This window comes from Maniola jurtina, chromosome 26 (genome assembly GCF_905333055.1).
Source record: "Maniola jurtina chromosome 26, ilManJurt1.1, whole genome shotgun sequence".
Taxonomy (NCBI): Eukaryota; Metazoa; Arthropoda; class Insecta; order Lepidoptera; family Nymphalidae; genus Maniola; species Maniola jurtina.
In genome coordinates this window covers 4236128-4251199 of record NC_060054.1, presented here as the reverse complement: position 1 = coordinate 4251199, position 15072 = coordinate 4236128, and the positions used below count along the sequence as shown (strand labels likewise).

At 39.0% G+C, this 15072-nt stretch overlaps 1 protein-coding gene across 3 annotated transcripts in view; it reads left to right on the top strand.

The window, feature by feature from the left end:
- Window positions 1-54: 54 nt before the first annotated feature.
- Window positions 55-15072, top strand: part of LOC123878597 (heat shock 70 kDa protein cognate 5) — a 30785-nt gene continuing 15767 nt past the window's right edge. For 2 of the 3 annotated variants that reach the window (XR_006798850.1, XR_006798849.1), the window contains exons 1-14: window positions 55-269; window positions 476-531; window positions 1121-1208; window positions 2279-2516; window positions 3677-3838; window positions 4829-4919; window positions 5923-6085; window positions 6398-6553; window positions 7132-7278; window positions 8486-8726; window positions 9626-9835; window positions 10216-10403; window positions 12340-12480; window positions 13091-13296. Coding sequence is in view for 1 of the 3 variants with exons in the window: in XM_045925889.1 (XP_045781845.1) it covers window positions 168-269; window positions 476-531; window positions 1121-1208; window positions 2279-2516; window positions 3677-3838; window positions 4829-4919; window positions 5923-6085; window positions 6398-6553; window positions 7132-7278; window positions 8486-8726; window positions 9626-9835; window positions 10216-10403; window positions 12340-12480; window positions 13091-13183 (2076 nt within the window). In the remaining 2 variants the exon portion in view is untranslated. Of the gene's footprint in view, window positions 270-475; window positions 532-1120; window positions 1209-2278; window positions 2517-3676; window positions 3839-4828; window positions 4920-5922; window positions 6086-6397; window positions 6554-7131; window positions 7279-8485; window positions 8727-9625; window positions 9836-10215; window positions 10404-12339; window positions 12481-13090; window positions 13575-15072 lie in introns of those variants that run through there. The other variant, XM_045925889.1, reaches the window with a different exon arrangement.

Here is a 15072-nt window from a genome sequence, read left to right as displayed (position 1 = left end):
CTAGCTCGAATTCTTGTGATTTTTTCCGGGTGGCAAGAATTTCGAAAGAACTGTCATAAAAAAAGGAAAATTATTCTTCTTTCAAGAGTTGCGTCATCCACATGGTTTTGTCTGAATTGAAATAAATCGCAATTATTCTATAAGTTGGTGAAAATATTAAGTTAACAATGCTAACGGCTACGCGGGTGATAAGCCGAAAGGCTTTGGAGTGCTCCGGCTTGAGTTCCGAAATTTACACACAGAGAAATTTCTCAACAATTCTCAAAAGCGTAAGTTTACCATTTTTACTTTGAAAAAAAGAGAATCGTGCGTCAAAAACGCTGAAATTGTCACACAGACACCTTAAATCTTTAGTTTCTTTTAAAATTGCATCATTTCTTCAGTACACAAGTTAAAGAAATCAGTTTTACGCCGCCTGGACACATGCATGTTTGCTATAATTTTGCGTAACTTTAGGTTTTCCTGTATATTTCAGACTGCAGCGCCCACAGTCCCTATCTACCAACGACATGGCGTACAGTACAGAAACAAGTAAGTTGAAAAATTGAAAATTATTTCAAAACTATTTCATTATAACCTAACTTAAAATCGACCTTTGCAGTTACTATTGTACTTATGCACTCATATCCTTATCATAAGGGCTAAGCAAACTTTGACTTATCTCAAAGTGTAGGAAGTAAGTTAGGGATGCTTAAGTTTGAGATGAATGTGCATAAAACTGGAATGTTGAGGTTATACTAATGAACTAAACTCCATCATGCCTCGGAGAACATTTGTATGTCATTATTCCTAGTTATTGTCTAAATTGTTGTTTTTTTTTAATTTACTAGATGCTTGTAATTTCGTCTATGTGGATTTAGGTTTTTTAAAATTCATGTGGGAACTATATGATTTTCCTGGATAAATAGTCCCTGTGATGCTATCTCTGTACTAAATTTCATTAAAATCAGTACTTCTTGATTTGGCAGTCGCATTGCATTGGTAGTGGCTCTGGTGCTGCAAATATTCATAGGCGGTAGTACTCACTTAACATCAGGTGATCTGCCTGCTTGTTTCCTCATTATTAAAAAAAAAACAATTGTCCAGCTGTGGGAAGACTAAGCTGTTACTTTAACTCTAGGTCTGAAGGTGTGCGCGGTGCAGTCATTGGTATTGACTTGGGGACTACCAATTCCTGTGTGGCGGTCATGGAGGGAAAGACGCCTAGGGTAAGGAACCTTTAGTGTCTATTTAGCAAACAATGCACAAATTGGTTAATCAAGACATAGGTCATAGACATCTAATTTTTCTATCCCAAAAGAGACATCTAACCCGAAATCTTCAATATCTTACATTGTTTTTCTTTCAATGGCTATAAGTAAGGGACTTGTTCTGTTTCTTACATACATACAGTATAAGAGCAAAGTTAAAGTGCGCTTTATAGATACCAGCCTGCCAGGTGTGTGAAGTCTGCCAATCTGCATTTAGCTAGTGTGGTTACGGCGACCCTACTCATTCTGAGAGGAAATCCATGCCTAATAGTGGGTCGGTCAGTCATGGGTTGACATGATGAAGTATTATATTATCAAACAATCTGCATCGCCGATCGGTGCTCGCATCAGTATGCGTGCGCGTTTGCAGCGGTGCGAGAGAGACGCGCGGTACCAGCTAGTCGCGGACTGTATTGCCGTCGACTTTCCTAGAAACCGTGCTACATTTATACCATTGTAATTTTGTTTTACTATCAGTTGTAAGTTATGGCAGCGGGTAGGCCTAACTCTATAGAAAACCCTGGAAATTGATGCTTGAAAAGATGCTTTGGAATAAACAGGGACAACATCCTAAAATACTTTTGTTTTGAAATAAGTGGGGGCAAACATCCTAGAACTTTTATTTTATTCATTGAATCCAATTTTAAATCATGCAATTATAGTTTCATGCACTCATTTTTTTTAATTTAGATTTTCTCTCAAATTTTTTTAATGCTTTCTTGGAGTCTATTATATACTTTTAAAATTTGTGTGGAGTGTAATCAAATTATCGTAAGGTTCTTTGATCAAAGTTATTGCTACAAACAACTGACATGGCAATCTGGTTTCAGGTGTTTGATAGTACATTCTATTTATCCTGGATTTCTTTTCTGCACTTAAACATATCCCCTTGTATGTTTGCCAGCTGCATGTTTAAGTATATTAAAAGGAGTCTCTCATATAGCTAGTTGGATCTGTTGTAAAAACTAACAATCTATGAAAAAGTTCTACATGTAGATACAAACAATACATTGTAATGACCTTCACAGGTAGTAGAAAACAGCGAAGGTTCCCGCACAACGCCTTCCCATGTAGCCTTCACGAAGGACGGCGAGCGTCTAGTGGGCATGCCCGCCAAGCGTCAAGCGGTGACCAACAGTGGGAACACATTCTACGCGACCAAGCGTCTCCTAGGCCGTAGGTTCGACGACCCAGAGGTGCAGAAGGACATGAAGAATTTGTCCTACAAAGTCGTGAGGGCTTCTAATGGAGATGCCTGGGTGCAAGGTGAGGTTTCCTTTGTTGTCTGATAGTCTTTATCCCTAATACCTTCTAGGTACGAGAGACGAAGAGTCGGCTTCGTCAATTCCCTTAATTGTCACAACCAGTGGCAATGAGGTCGATGACTACTAGTTAAATCAGCGACTTTTTACCAAAAGTCAAAACGCCCACTTCGTGAGGGAGCTTGTGTGAAATAAACAGATGTGACGTCATGAACATTTGACGTAATTTGACGTACTTTTTCAGTTAAATCGATAATTTAAATGGTCAGCAAACTTAAAACTAACGGCGGACATGGATTTTACGAATGTTGGAAGACTCCATTTAAGAATTCTTAAGAAATGATTTAATTTTTATATCATAGGCATCATCCCAATTAGCAAAACCTCTAGTAACTTTTAGACACAGTGTGATACTCAATGGAAATAATAAGCTCATAATTTATCATATAAAAATCGCATCGCCGATCGGTGCTCGCATCAGTATGCGTGCGCATCTGCAGCGGTGCGAGAGAGACGCGCGGTACCAGCTAGTCGCGGACTGTATTGCCGTAGACTTTCCTAGAAACCGCGCTACATTTATACTATTATGTAATATATTTGTTCTATTTGATACTATTTAAAACTGCATTCTAATTATTTGTTTCACTTTGAACTTAATCGTAATGTAATGTAAAAAAGATTGCAAAATATTTTATATGCACATAATAAATAGATTTTCTAGCTAAGCTGTTTTAGATAAAACAGTTGGGTTGAAAAAAAAATTGCGTAGTTTTCTATTTTTAATTAGAATTGATATATTTTCACTCACTCAGACTTTAGTCTCTTAAGCCCCTTTATCTATCTTTGTCCCAATTTTCATAATGATTGGTTACCAATTTGATTACCAGGACTTGGGCTCAAACAGAATAACAGTGTTGTAGTTACATTGTGTAGCCACAACATTTATCTGAGTTCGAGCATTTTCTTTGGTACAACACATAGTATAGATATTGTTTAAGTTAGATTTTAAGGCGTTATTTTTGTAAATGCTAATTGTGTTTAATATACGTTGGATCAGCAAATAAATCTTATTCTATTCTATTCAATAGAATTTCCGCGTTTACTCTATCAAAATGAATATGGAATATGGAACTCAAGAAAGTTAATTTGCGTTGTTTTCAATAGGCAGCGACGGCAAAATGTACTCCCCGAGTCAAATCGGTGCCTTCGTACTGATGAAGATGAAGGAGACAGCAGAAGCCTACCTCAACACCAGCGTCAAGAACGCAGTTGTCACCGTGCCCGCTTACTTCAATGACTCACAGCGACAGGCCACCAAGGATGCTGGTAAAGTGTATACTTAACTCTAAAACGGATGTTGCGTTGATTATATTTTAACTAATAAACAGTCAAAGCCTCTATCCCTCATTTCCTCTTTTCACATCTTTAAACTTCGCTTCTCGGTCTCTCCTCCCCCTGGCTCTCTGCTCTCATCCCTGCCTCTCCTCTCGCCCCTGCCTCTCCTCTCTCTGCCCAGCCTCTTCTCTCTCTCTCTCCTGCCTCTCTCTTTCTCTCCATATCAGAGACATTATTCCTACCAAAATAATACTCCATATACAGATTTTTTAATAACAAAGGGCTTTAATAATCTTCCAGTGAAATAAATTCTCGATTTTTCTCAAAAATACACTAGTATTTACACAAAAATTGTCTATTTTCTCCTCATAGTATTACCAGTCATTGACACATGTGACCTTCTCTACTATCCCTTTAATGCATTATGATGAGGAACCCTGAAAACCTAATTAGTTTTAATCCGCATCGCCGATCGGTGTACGCATCAGTGTGCGTGCGCGTCTGCAGCGGTGCGAGAGAGACGCGCGGTACCAGCTAGTCGCGGACTGCATTGCCGTAGACTTTCCTAGAAACCGTGCTACATTCTAATACCATTTTATTTTACAATTATTTATTATTTATATACTGTGAGGCAGTGAGTGGGTCAACTCCTGTGATTTGTTCCCTTTCTTAATTAATTGATTCATATAAAAAGGCTATGCTACTTCTAGCAGTTTTATTTTAGCATTTATACTAATGTTCTATTTGACACTATTGTACATATTTGTAATTTTAACTATAATAATCTGTATGTAACTAACTCTTAAGGGAAGACCTTTAATGTCAATCTTTGATATTAAAAGGGACAAATTCCTAAATTAAAAATACAATTAAATGGGGACAGGATCCTAAACTAAAAAATGTTGTGTGGGGCAAAAGTCCTAATTTTACTGTAGATATTTGCATTCCAATGTATAAATAGCAATATGTATTGTTTATCAGGTCAAATCGCCGGACTGAATGTTCTCCGAGTGATAAACGAGCCAACCGCCGCTGCGCTTGCGTACGGCATGGACAAGACTGATGACAAGATGTGAGTTCATGAAAGAATTTAATTTGTAGAACCTTATGTCAAATAGAAAAATAATCGCAACACCAATAATAAGTATTCCAGCGCTTCTTCTATTTGAGGTCTTTTGACTTTAATGCTTAAGTATTAGAGGCGTCGGGATAGCCTAACCTGTAGGTATAACTGGTAATGTGTAAACAGTTTTCAAAAATAAAAGTTTTTTCTTTCTGATAGAAAGTATCCGTAGAAGAACCTTTAAAAAAAAACTAGTCAAGTGTGAGTCAAAATCGCACATGAAGGGTTCCGTAGTGCTCAGTACTGGGCCAGCCATGGGTTGAGGGGATAATGAAATATCATCAAACAATTAATCCGCATCGCCGATCGGTGCTCGCATCAGTATGCGTGTGCGTTTGCAGCGGTGCGAGAGAGACGCGCGGTACCAGCTAGTCACGGACTGTATTGCCGTCGACTTTCCTAGAAACCGTGCTACTTTATATCATTTTAATTTTACAACTACTTATATGTAAGGTAATGAGTATACCAGTCCCTGTAGAAAAACCCTGTGATTCATTCCCTTTCTTAATTAATTGATTCACATATTATGGCCGTGCTGCTTCTTGAAGTTCTAACTTTGAAAGTGTGAAATACAAAATGAAAAGGGATTGGGCCATAGCCTTAAGTCTTAGCCACTTTGGCCTACTATTGGGGTGGGGTTTGGGGTTTGATCCTGGGTACGCACTACGCACCTCTATCTTTTTTTAGGTCTATGTGCATTTGAAGCAATCAAATGTCACTTGCTTTAACAGTGAAGGAAAACATTGTGAGAAATCTGCCTCCTTGAGAGTTCTCAATAATGTTCTCAAAGGTGTGTGCAGTCTGCTCATCTACACTTGGCCAGTGTGGTAGACTATGGCCAAACCTTTCTTAGCATTGAGAGGCTACCAGTCGTCAGCATTGAGCTGGTGATGCTGGTGTTGATCACGAGGAAGTCAATTAATATTTGCGTATTTCATCATTTTTGTTTTAGTATCGCAGTCTACGACTTGGGCGGCGGTACCTTCGATATATCCGTGCTTGAGATCCAGAAGGGAGTGTTTGAGGTGAAGTCCACCAATGGAGACACATTGCTGGGTGGTGAAGACTTTGACAATGTTATTGTCAACTTCTTAGTGGATGAGTTTAAGAGAGACGTGAGTATATACATTTTTTTACTGAATCTGTTCTAGTATCACATAAAAAATGAAAACACTGAACATATTAATTATTTCGTCAGTATCAGTTTATTGATTTAACGTCAAGCTATTTTTTCTTTAAAGCTGTTCATGTAAAAAAAAAATTTTTTTAATATGTATAAAATTCAATGTTAGGTAGTTCATTGAAGTCTGTAATTTTAAAGACTTTTTAGCATTATCATTATAATTCTTAACTCTTTGATAGCAGTTATATTATTCATAAATTAATTGTTTATTTATTAAAAAAAAAATCTGTGTATTTATTAACAGCAAGGTCTAGACATCCGGAAGGACGCGATGGCCATGCAACGTTTGAAGGAAGCAGCTGAGAAAGCCAAAATTGAGCTGTCAGGGTCTCTACAGACTGATATTAACCTGCCCTACCTCACCATGGACGCTTCTGGACCTAAGCACATGAACCTCAAGGTGAGTTGCCCCCAATTATAATTTCCCCAAAAGGAAAAATCTCTAAGAAAAAGACTCCCAACTCCATAAACCTCAACCTAATCTAGGGGCAATCTGATATGAATGATGATAATATAGCTGCCTGTATCTAGGATTTTGTCCCCAAATTATTATATCGCAGGTTTATCGTAAACCCCCACAATCTGGAGACATATCCTAACGGTGAAAGTTGATCCTGCTCCAATTTAGTAAATAAAATTATACTACAAATATATTTCTGTGCCATTATTGTAGTTGGATTTTGAATAAATTAAAAAATTGTATGATATCGTTTTATTTTGTGATATACTGATAGCATTTAAAGGATTATAAATATGTATAGCAAATATATCTTACCTTGTTTGCAATGCTATAGAAAAATTTCTATTTATACATACAATAAAGTAGAAATTGCTATTGTAACATATATATTAACCTGTCATACCCACATTTAAGCAAATAAGTAACTAAATAGTCCTAATGGTACCCAAACATGGGGATATTTCGCTAATGATACCCAAACATGGGGACATTTTCCTAACATTCCAAAATTGTTTCAGATGACCCGTTCCAAACTAGAATCTCTAGTGGGCGACCTGATCAAGCGAACAGTGGGTCCGTGTCAACGGGCGTTACAAGATGCTGAGGTTTCACGCACAGATGTGGGAGAGGTTTTACTTGTCGGTGGAATGACCAGGATGCCTAAGGTAAGCCTATTTTTTGATTTAACTATCTTATGCCTGCAACTTTGTCCACTTGGACCACTGAAGTCACCTTGGACCACTTTGTTGTCTGTCTGTCCGTCGTGTCTGTCAAGAAACCTATAGGGTACTTCCCGTTGACCTGATTCATGAAATTTGGCGGGTAAGTATGTCTCATTGCACAAGTACAGGAATAAATCTGAAAACCGCGAATTTGTGGTTACATCATTTGAAAAAAATTAAAATGTCTTTCAATTTTCGAAGTAAGATAACTGTACTAAGTGGGGTATCATATGAAAGGGCTTTACGTATACATTCTAAAACAGATTTTTATTTATTTTTATGTATAATAGTTTTTGATTCATCATGCAAAATATCGAAAAAATACCTGAGTACAGAACCCTCAGTGCGCGAGTCTGACTCGCACTTGGCTGGTTTTGTGTTTCACTGTCTTTTGGTGGTGGAACTGACTGGCAAGCGCTCTTGGGGGGCGCCGCGCGTGTGGCACTGACGAAGTCCATACTTATATAGTTTCCCTAACTTGTAAATAACTACAAACTTGCCATTGGCTAATCTTTGTAAAGCCAGACGAGAGAAAAGAAAAAGATTTTACTTAGGTCTAGGTGGGAATGTGGCTCTCGGAGGCCCACGAGAACTGCAGGAATTCGAACCGTTGGTCATCAGCGAGTAGAGGCTCCATGGCTCTACAAAAGCACTGTAAGCACAAGCCGATACCAGTCCTCCAATGGGCTGGTTAGGTGTCACAGTGACCGGTGCCAGAGCATTCTTGAGGATATATTCCCTGGATGTGTCCATATGCTACCAGGTTATGATCACTCATACAAAACAAGTCTATATTTTCTTTATTTATTCAGGGACTTTAATAAATTATTAAATGGATTTTTGTACATAACTAGGTAGGTTTGTCATTGTCAGAGGGTGCCAATCGGATTTTATTATTAAGCCTCCCCTGTCCATCTGTCTGTCCTATCAATCTGTCCATCTGTCTGTCGGTGGTGCTGTATCTCATAAACCATAATAGGTGGAGAGTTGAAATTTTCATTATGTGTATTGTTTGTATACATGTTTTTAACGGACGTTAAAAAAGCTCTCGTGCGAATGAGGCCTAAAAGTCATTTTTTTCACAAAATAATCAACTTAGCACTTTGTCAGGTGTTATAACCTTTTTCAATATCATCATAACACCATCCAGGTCCAGCAAACAGTCCAAGAGATCTTCGGTCGTGCGCCCTCGCGCTCTGTCAACCCCGACGAGGCCGTGGCCGTGGGCGCCGCCGTGCAGGGCGGAGTCCTAGCCGGTGACGTCACAGACATCCTGCTGCTCGATGTCACTCCCCTATCCCTGGGCATTGAGACCCTCGGGGGAGTCTTCACCAAGCTCATCACGAGGAATACCACCATACCTACCAAGAAGAGCCAGGTGTTTTCTACAGGTGAGTCATCATCACAGATATGCTGCTGCTCGACATCACTCCCCTGTCCATGGGCATTGAGGTTGAAATCTTTACTTTGATTTTGCTAAGCTTAAGTTAAAACGAGACAGATTTATGCCAGCGGTATAACGCTGTCCCGTTTTTACAGTGTCTTAAGTCTGAGCAAAGTCAAAGTGCGCACTATAGATCTCAGCCTAACTCTCTTCACTAAGCTAATACCACCATACCTACCAAGAAGAGCCGGTTCTCGACTGGTAAGCTATCTGCTTGCTGTAAACAGTGACGTCACAGACATCCTGCTGCTCGACGTCACTCCCCTGTCCCTGGGAATTAAGACCCTTGGGGGAGTCTTCACCAAGCTCATCACTCCCTACATATGGGCATCTAGAGTCAAGAACAGGAGTGTCTGGTGTTTCCATCAAGCTCATCAAACAAACTTATCCGCATCGCCGATCGGCGCACGCATCAGTATGCGTGCGCGCTTGCAGCGGTGCGAGAGAGACGCGCGGTACCAGCTAGTCGCGGACTGTATTGCCGTAGACTTTCCTAGAAACCGCGCTACATTATTTTATTGCTTATCAAATCCTGTACTAGATCTCACTATAATATTATAAAGGCGAAAGTTTATTTGTGTGTATGTTTGTTACTCCTTCACGCAAAAACTACTTGACGGATTTGGCTAACATTTGGAATGGAGATAGATAAATAATTATCCTGGATTAGCACATAGGTTACTTTTTATCCCGGAAAATCAAAGACTTCCCACGGGATTTCGAGAAATCTAAATCCACGCGGTCGAAGTCGCGGGCATTAGCTAGTTGTTAATAATAATTGTTTGAAATGTAACAATAATGTGAATATGGGTTGAATGATTTGCTATAATCAATTTTTCTGCACAGCCGCTGACGGTCAGACCCAAGTGGAGATCAAGGTCCACCAGGGCGAGCGTGAGATGGCTTCGGATAACAAACTCCTGGGACAGTTCTCCCTCGTCGGTATTCCACCAGCTCCACGCGGGGTGCCGCAGATTGAGGTCACCTTCGACATAGACGCCAACGGCATCGTACACGTATCTGCACGAGACAAGGGCACTGGCAAGGAGCAACAGAGTGAGTAGATATAGCTCTCTGTTTCTCTTTTCCTCTTGTACAGGAGCAGGTGGTGTGACAAGGAAAGTCTTTCTCAGAACTGTCATGTCCAGAGACACAGCTGGTCCAACTGGTGTTAGTGATCCGTAGAGAAAACTTCGTTAGCGCGATGCAGAATCTCTGGCGAGAGAAACGCCATCTATAGTTTGTGTGTTGTATGTTGCTTCATCACAGCGTGTGATGGAATCAATTGAGGTCGATTGACGGCATCTAGTGTCTGTATAAGGAGACCGCCACGCTCTTTAGCGAGTATACTTTGAAACCAAAGTCCACCAGAAGCGTGAGATGGCGGACGAAGTCGCGAGCATAAACTAGTTATATTAATATGACTCTTTCCACAGTCGTGATCCAATCATCGGGCGGTCTTTCAAAGGACGAAATTGAGAACATGGTGAAAGCGGCGGAGCAATTCGCAGCCGCAGACAAGGGACGCCGCGAAAGGGTGGAGGCCGCTAACCAGGCTGAGGGAGTTCTCCACGATACTGAGACCAAGATGGACGAGTACAAAGCGCAGTTACCCCAAGACGAGGTAAGATAATATATCAATTTCAATTTCAATTTATTGCAATTCCAGAAACAAAACATGGATACCCAGTTTTGGGTGTCGCAATTTGGTCTGGTGCAGCAGACCGTAGTAGGGAGAGACCCATATTTTATTTACATATTTTTATTAGAGTCATTGAGAAAATGATTTATGTCATAGTCATATCTTCAGTATGTCATTAGATCTATCTACAGGATATCATAAGATCTATCTACAGGATGTCATATAAGATCTATCTACATACAGGGTGTCTTTAAGATATTATGCTTTTATGGGCAATTGAAATTCCTCAATTCCAGGCAATTTAGTCGACTATGAAGTCATGGCCACATGGAGCAATTTAATGGAATACCTAGCAATACCTGAAAATTTCAGCAATGTTATACAAAATATTTGCTACAGATTGCTCCACTTATTGCTCCAGATGGAGCCATACGTATTGCCGAGCAACAATTGCTTAAATGATTGCCCATGTAAGCGCACCATTAGAACGCTAGCGCAAACTTAGCACTACTACCTAAACACAGTCAACCATTTGTCGTTGTACTTGTAGTTTTCAAACTCGCAATGTATAACCCGACCACGACGTAGCATTGACCCCGCGGCACCTAACTACGCAAAGTCCGTTACCTTTTAGCGTCAGTCAGGTGTTTTATGTGCAATATATTAAAATGCAGGTTTTTTGCAAAAAATTGCTATTTTTGGTAGTATATTATCAGTTATCATCATCATCTATCACCTGTCTTGGTTTTTGCTAGCATTCTACTTACACCCTGTATAATTAACTTTATAAGAAGCACCATAATATATGTATCTGGTCGAATGTTGTATACATCGGCTGGTGATAGCTGGTGCGAGAGAAGCGGCCGCGCGTTATCCCTCGCGCGTTCCTTGCGCGCGAGACGATTTACGCTGCCTACAAATACTTCAAAATTTTATTGATCAGTTAAGAATCTACAGAGCAGTTTTTTTTTTTATTCATCATAGGTAAGCGCTTGACCACAATCACACCTGATGGAAAGTGATGATGTGGTCTAAGATGGGACGCGTTTACCTAGAAGGTGCCTATTCACTCTTGTTTTAAAGATACCCGGATTGTAATGTTTGGAGTTTGGATGCAGTTTGACTGCAGCCGTATAACTGCATCGCAACAGCCGACCGCCAATACACGGAGAAATTTTAGTGGTTTTGGAGCCTTCGCCTTAAGCAGTAGTATCTATTTTGAATAAGCTTAGTCTTAAACAAAGATGCTTACGTGATTTTTTATTCTATTTTTATTGTGAGATACAAACAGTCAAAACATAACAAAACAGCAAGAGAACAAAACGTTAAACGCTTCGACGTCACTGGCAGGCGTCAAATGTTACTACATTTGACGCAAGTAGCCCTAAATTAGGCTTATTTTTTCTTTGATTTTACGTCACCCTAGCCTAATATTTGACAAATTCTCAATTCAGGGTCAAACCGAGAGTTCCCTCACTCCAATTCACTCTACATAAGTTGCTCTATAATCACCCGCGTATACACTTGTCCACTTGTAACTTTTGTGTAATCTCTTTTTAAATAATGGTCAAAAATAAATTATTTCTTAGTAATTATTAAATAGGTGTTCCAAAATTCGTGAAATCCACATGCACTGGTAGTTTTAAGTTTGCTACCCATTTTAAATTATCCATTTAAGTAAAAAAGTATGTCAAATTGCGTTAAGTGTTATGACGTCACATCTGTATATTTCATACAAGCTTCCATACTAAGCGAGCGTTTTGACGTTTGATGAAAAGTCGCTGATTTCACTCTTAGTCATCATCCCTATTCGCCACAACCTTTGTAGGGAACACGGCACTACTAGAAACCAGTATAACTCTTACATGGATGAACCTCCTATACAGCAGAGATTATAAAGACTTATTGTCTCTTCCAGTGTGACAAGCTCCGCGGTGAGATGGCCAAGCTCCGCGAACTTTTAGCCCAAAAAGAAACCGCTGACCCAGAGGCCATCCGCTCCGCCACCGGCCAGCTGCAGCAGGCCAGCCTGAAACTGTTCGAGCAAGCTTACAAGAAGGTAACTGTTTATAATACTCCTAGATGGCGCTGCTCGTAGTTCCATCACGCTAGCAAAGAACGTACTCCGAGAGATGCTCAATGAATACCGAAACTGTGGTTCGGAGAATCGATGGATATTAGATGGTTATAGCCCACTTGGATGCCATCTGCACAGCCTGATCTTTCGATCAGGCTTATAAGAACTAAGAAGATAACTACTCATAATACTCCTAGATGGCGCTGTTTGTAGTTTGATCACGCTAACAGAACTTGGATATTATGTGTCGATTTTGTATTTAGTTTGCACATTTTTGAGCCGCTAAAAGCATCAAAAATTGTTTTAGCGGTCAAGCAAATGTGCTAAATCATTATTGAAATGGGTTGTGATTGTGTTCTGGAATATCCACTATGCATTATTAGCTCATTTCTACATGAATAATTTTTGAAAAAGTATAAGTACTTAGATTTTTTTCTGACTGATGCTCACTCTATTTTGTAGATTTTTGCATCAATCATTTCGTCAATCATGAATCATGAATGATTGATAGAGTTCCCATTATTCCTCAAACTCTAAATCCATACGGACAAAGTCGCGGACATCAAGTAATATTCATTAATTTTTTTACCAGATGGCGGCTGAACGTGAAGGCCAGTCTCAATCTCAATCGCAAACGCAGGGCGAACAGTTGGAGAAGAAAGAGAAAGAAGAGAAGAAGAACTAAACCCCTACCCCTGGCGACCCCTAGCCTAGGGGTCAACTGTACATATACTAACTTAGACCAAATAATTCACAAACACCGATAAAAAAGGATTTGAGTTAAACGTTCAAACGGCCGTATTAAATTTTATTTAAAACCACTAACCAGGTATTTTACGTTAATGGTATCGTGAAACCTTCAAGCAAGTTCCAACAACAACTGTACAGTAGACGACAGTTTCCTTCGCACTTTGTATTCAGGTCTTTATTTGATTGGAGGCTACCACGTAGAAACTTAAGAGGTTATGGGTTTGTAAAACCATAGCTCTTTCAATTTAAAGTAAAGTATGCTTCTATTTTAGGAAGCAGTCAAGTTATAAGTTGTAATTTAAAAATAAATAGTTCAAAATACATAATTTAAAGGTTTGATTTCTTTTGTTCAGAAAGTAATAATACAGATTTTCACAAATGTTAAAAATACTTAAATACAAAAATTATAAAACAAAAATATCATCCAAATCACTGTAACGAGGCAGGGTGCCCAGAACGCTGGCTGCGTTACCTCGTTGAATGGCCAGACTAATATGCTGACCAACTGCCAGATTTCCGGTCACCCGTGGTATTTCTTTTGTTTTTTTTTTGTTTTTTGTAAGAGAACAATATAATTTTATTTATGAATAGTTTTTTCAATGCTATGCTATAAATAATGTGGTCATTTGAAGTAAGGCTTTATTTGAAAACTTATGTGGGTAGGTAGTTTTTTATGTCGACTTAGGGTCCTTTAAGACGTGCCACGCCACAGCGCTAAAAAAATAACCGGGCGTAAAATTATATGAAGAAAAATCTACACTTCAGTTTAAGATCTATAAGGTACTCCGTAGTTCGCATACATGTTAAACTATAACCACCAGCAACTAAAGGTTTGCTTCGTAACTGTGTTTAGTTAAAAAAAAACCAGCGACAATCCAACGCTGGAGCGAGACAATTGCCTGGCGACATTTTTGCAGTTTTGGTGTGGTCCGTCTGATTGAACACTAATAGTGATACATACAGAATAATTTCAATGTAAAACTTTGATATAATACGAACGAACTTAGGCATTAAATGTAATACGAGAGTCGATTAAATCTATTCTATGCTAATATATAGATGGAAATTTTGTAAGTTTGTAGGTAGTAGTATCTGGAGCTACTGAACCGATTTTGAAAATTCTTTCACCAGTAGAAAGCTACATTATTACTGAGCGATATAGGTTCTATTTTATTTTTAACTAGCTGTACCCGGCATGCGTTGCAATGCCGTAAACAAACATTTTTTTTATTCATAGATATACAGTTTTTTGATGCAGGAACCATCTCGGGCGCCCTCAGAACACCCTACCAAAGTTTCATAACAATCTGATCAGCGGTTTAGCCGCCTATAGAACACAAACATACAAACATTGATTTTTATATATAACATTAGAGATCCTTAGGAAAATTGTAATAAGCTACCCGTGCGAAGCCGGGGCGGGTCGCTAGTTGAAAATATTTTACCGATATTAAACAAAGTGTTTTCGAAAAAGAAATGCGCTTTGAAATTAGATAGCGTTTGGCAATTTCTAGATGCAATTGTCTAGCCGCCAAATTGCTGTCTATAACTCAGAATAGCGAAAAAAGCTTTTATTTCATGATTGCTGTGCTATAGTTATTTGCAAGATATCAGCAATTTTTATGATACTGGTTATTGTCAACAAGATTTACCATACAATTTTATACATATTATATTCCGGGCTATAGTTGGCAATATTTCCGCATGTTTTATAGGTCGGTCATATAGTTGTCAGCAATTTTTTTATAGCCAGTTTAAAAATCCTTCTTAAGTTGTGAAAATATCATTGTTTTAAAATCCTTTTTGAGTTCTCGGCATATTTTG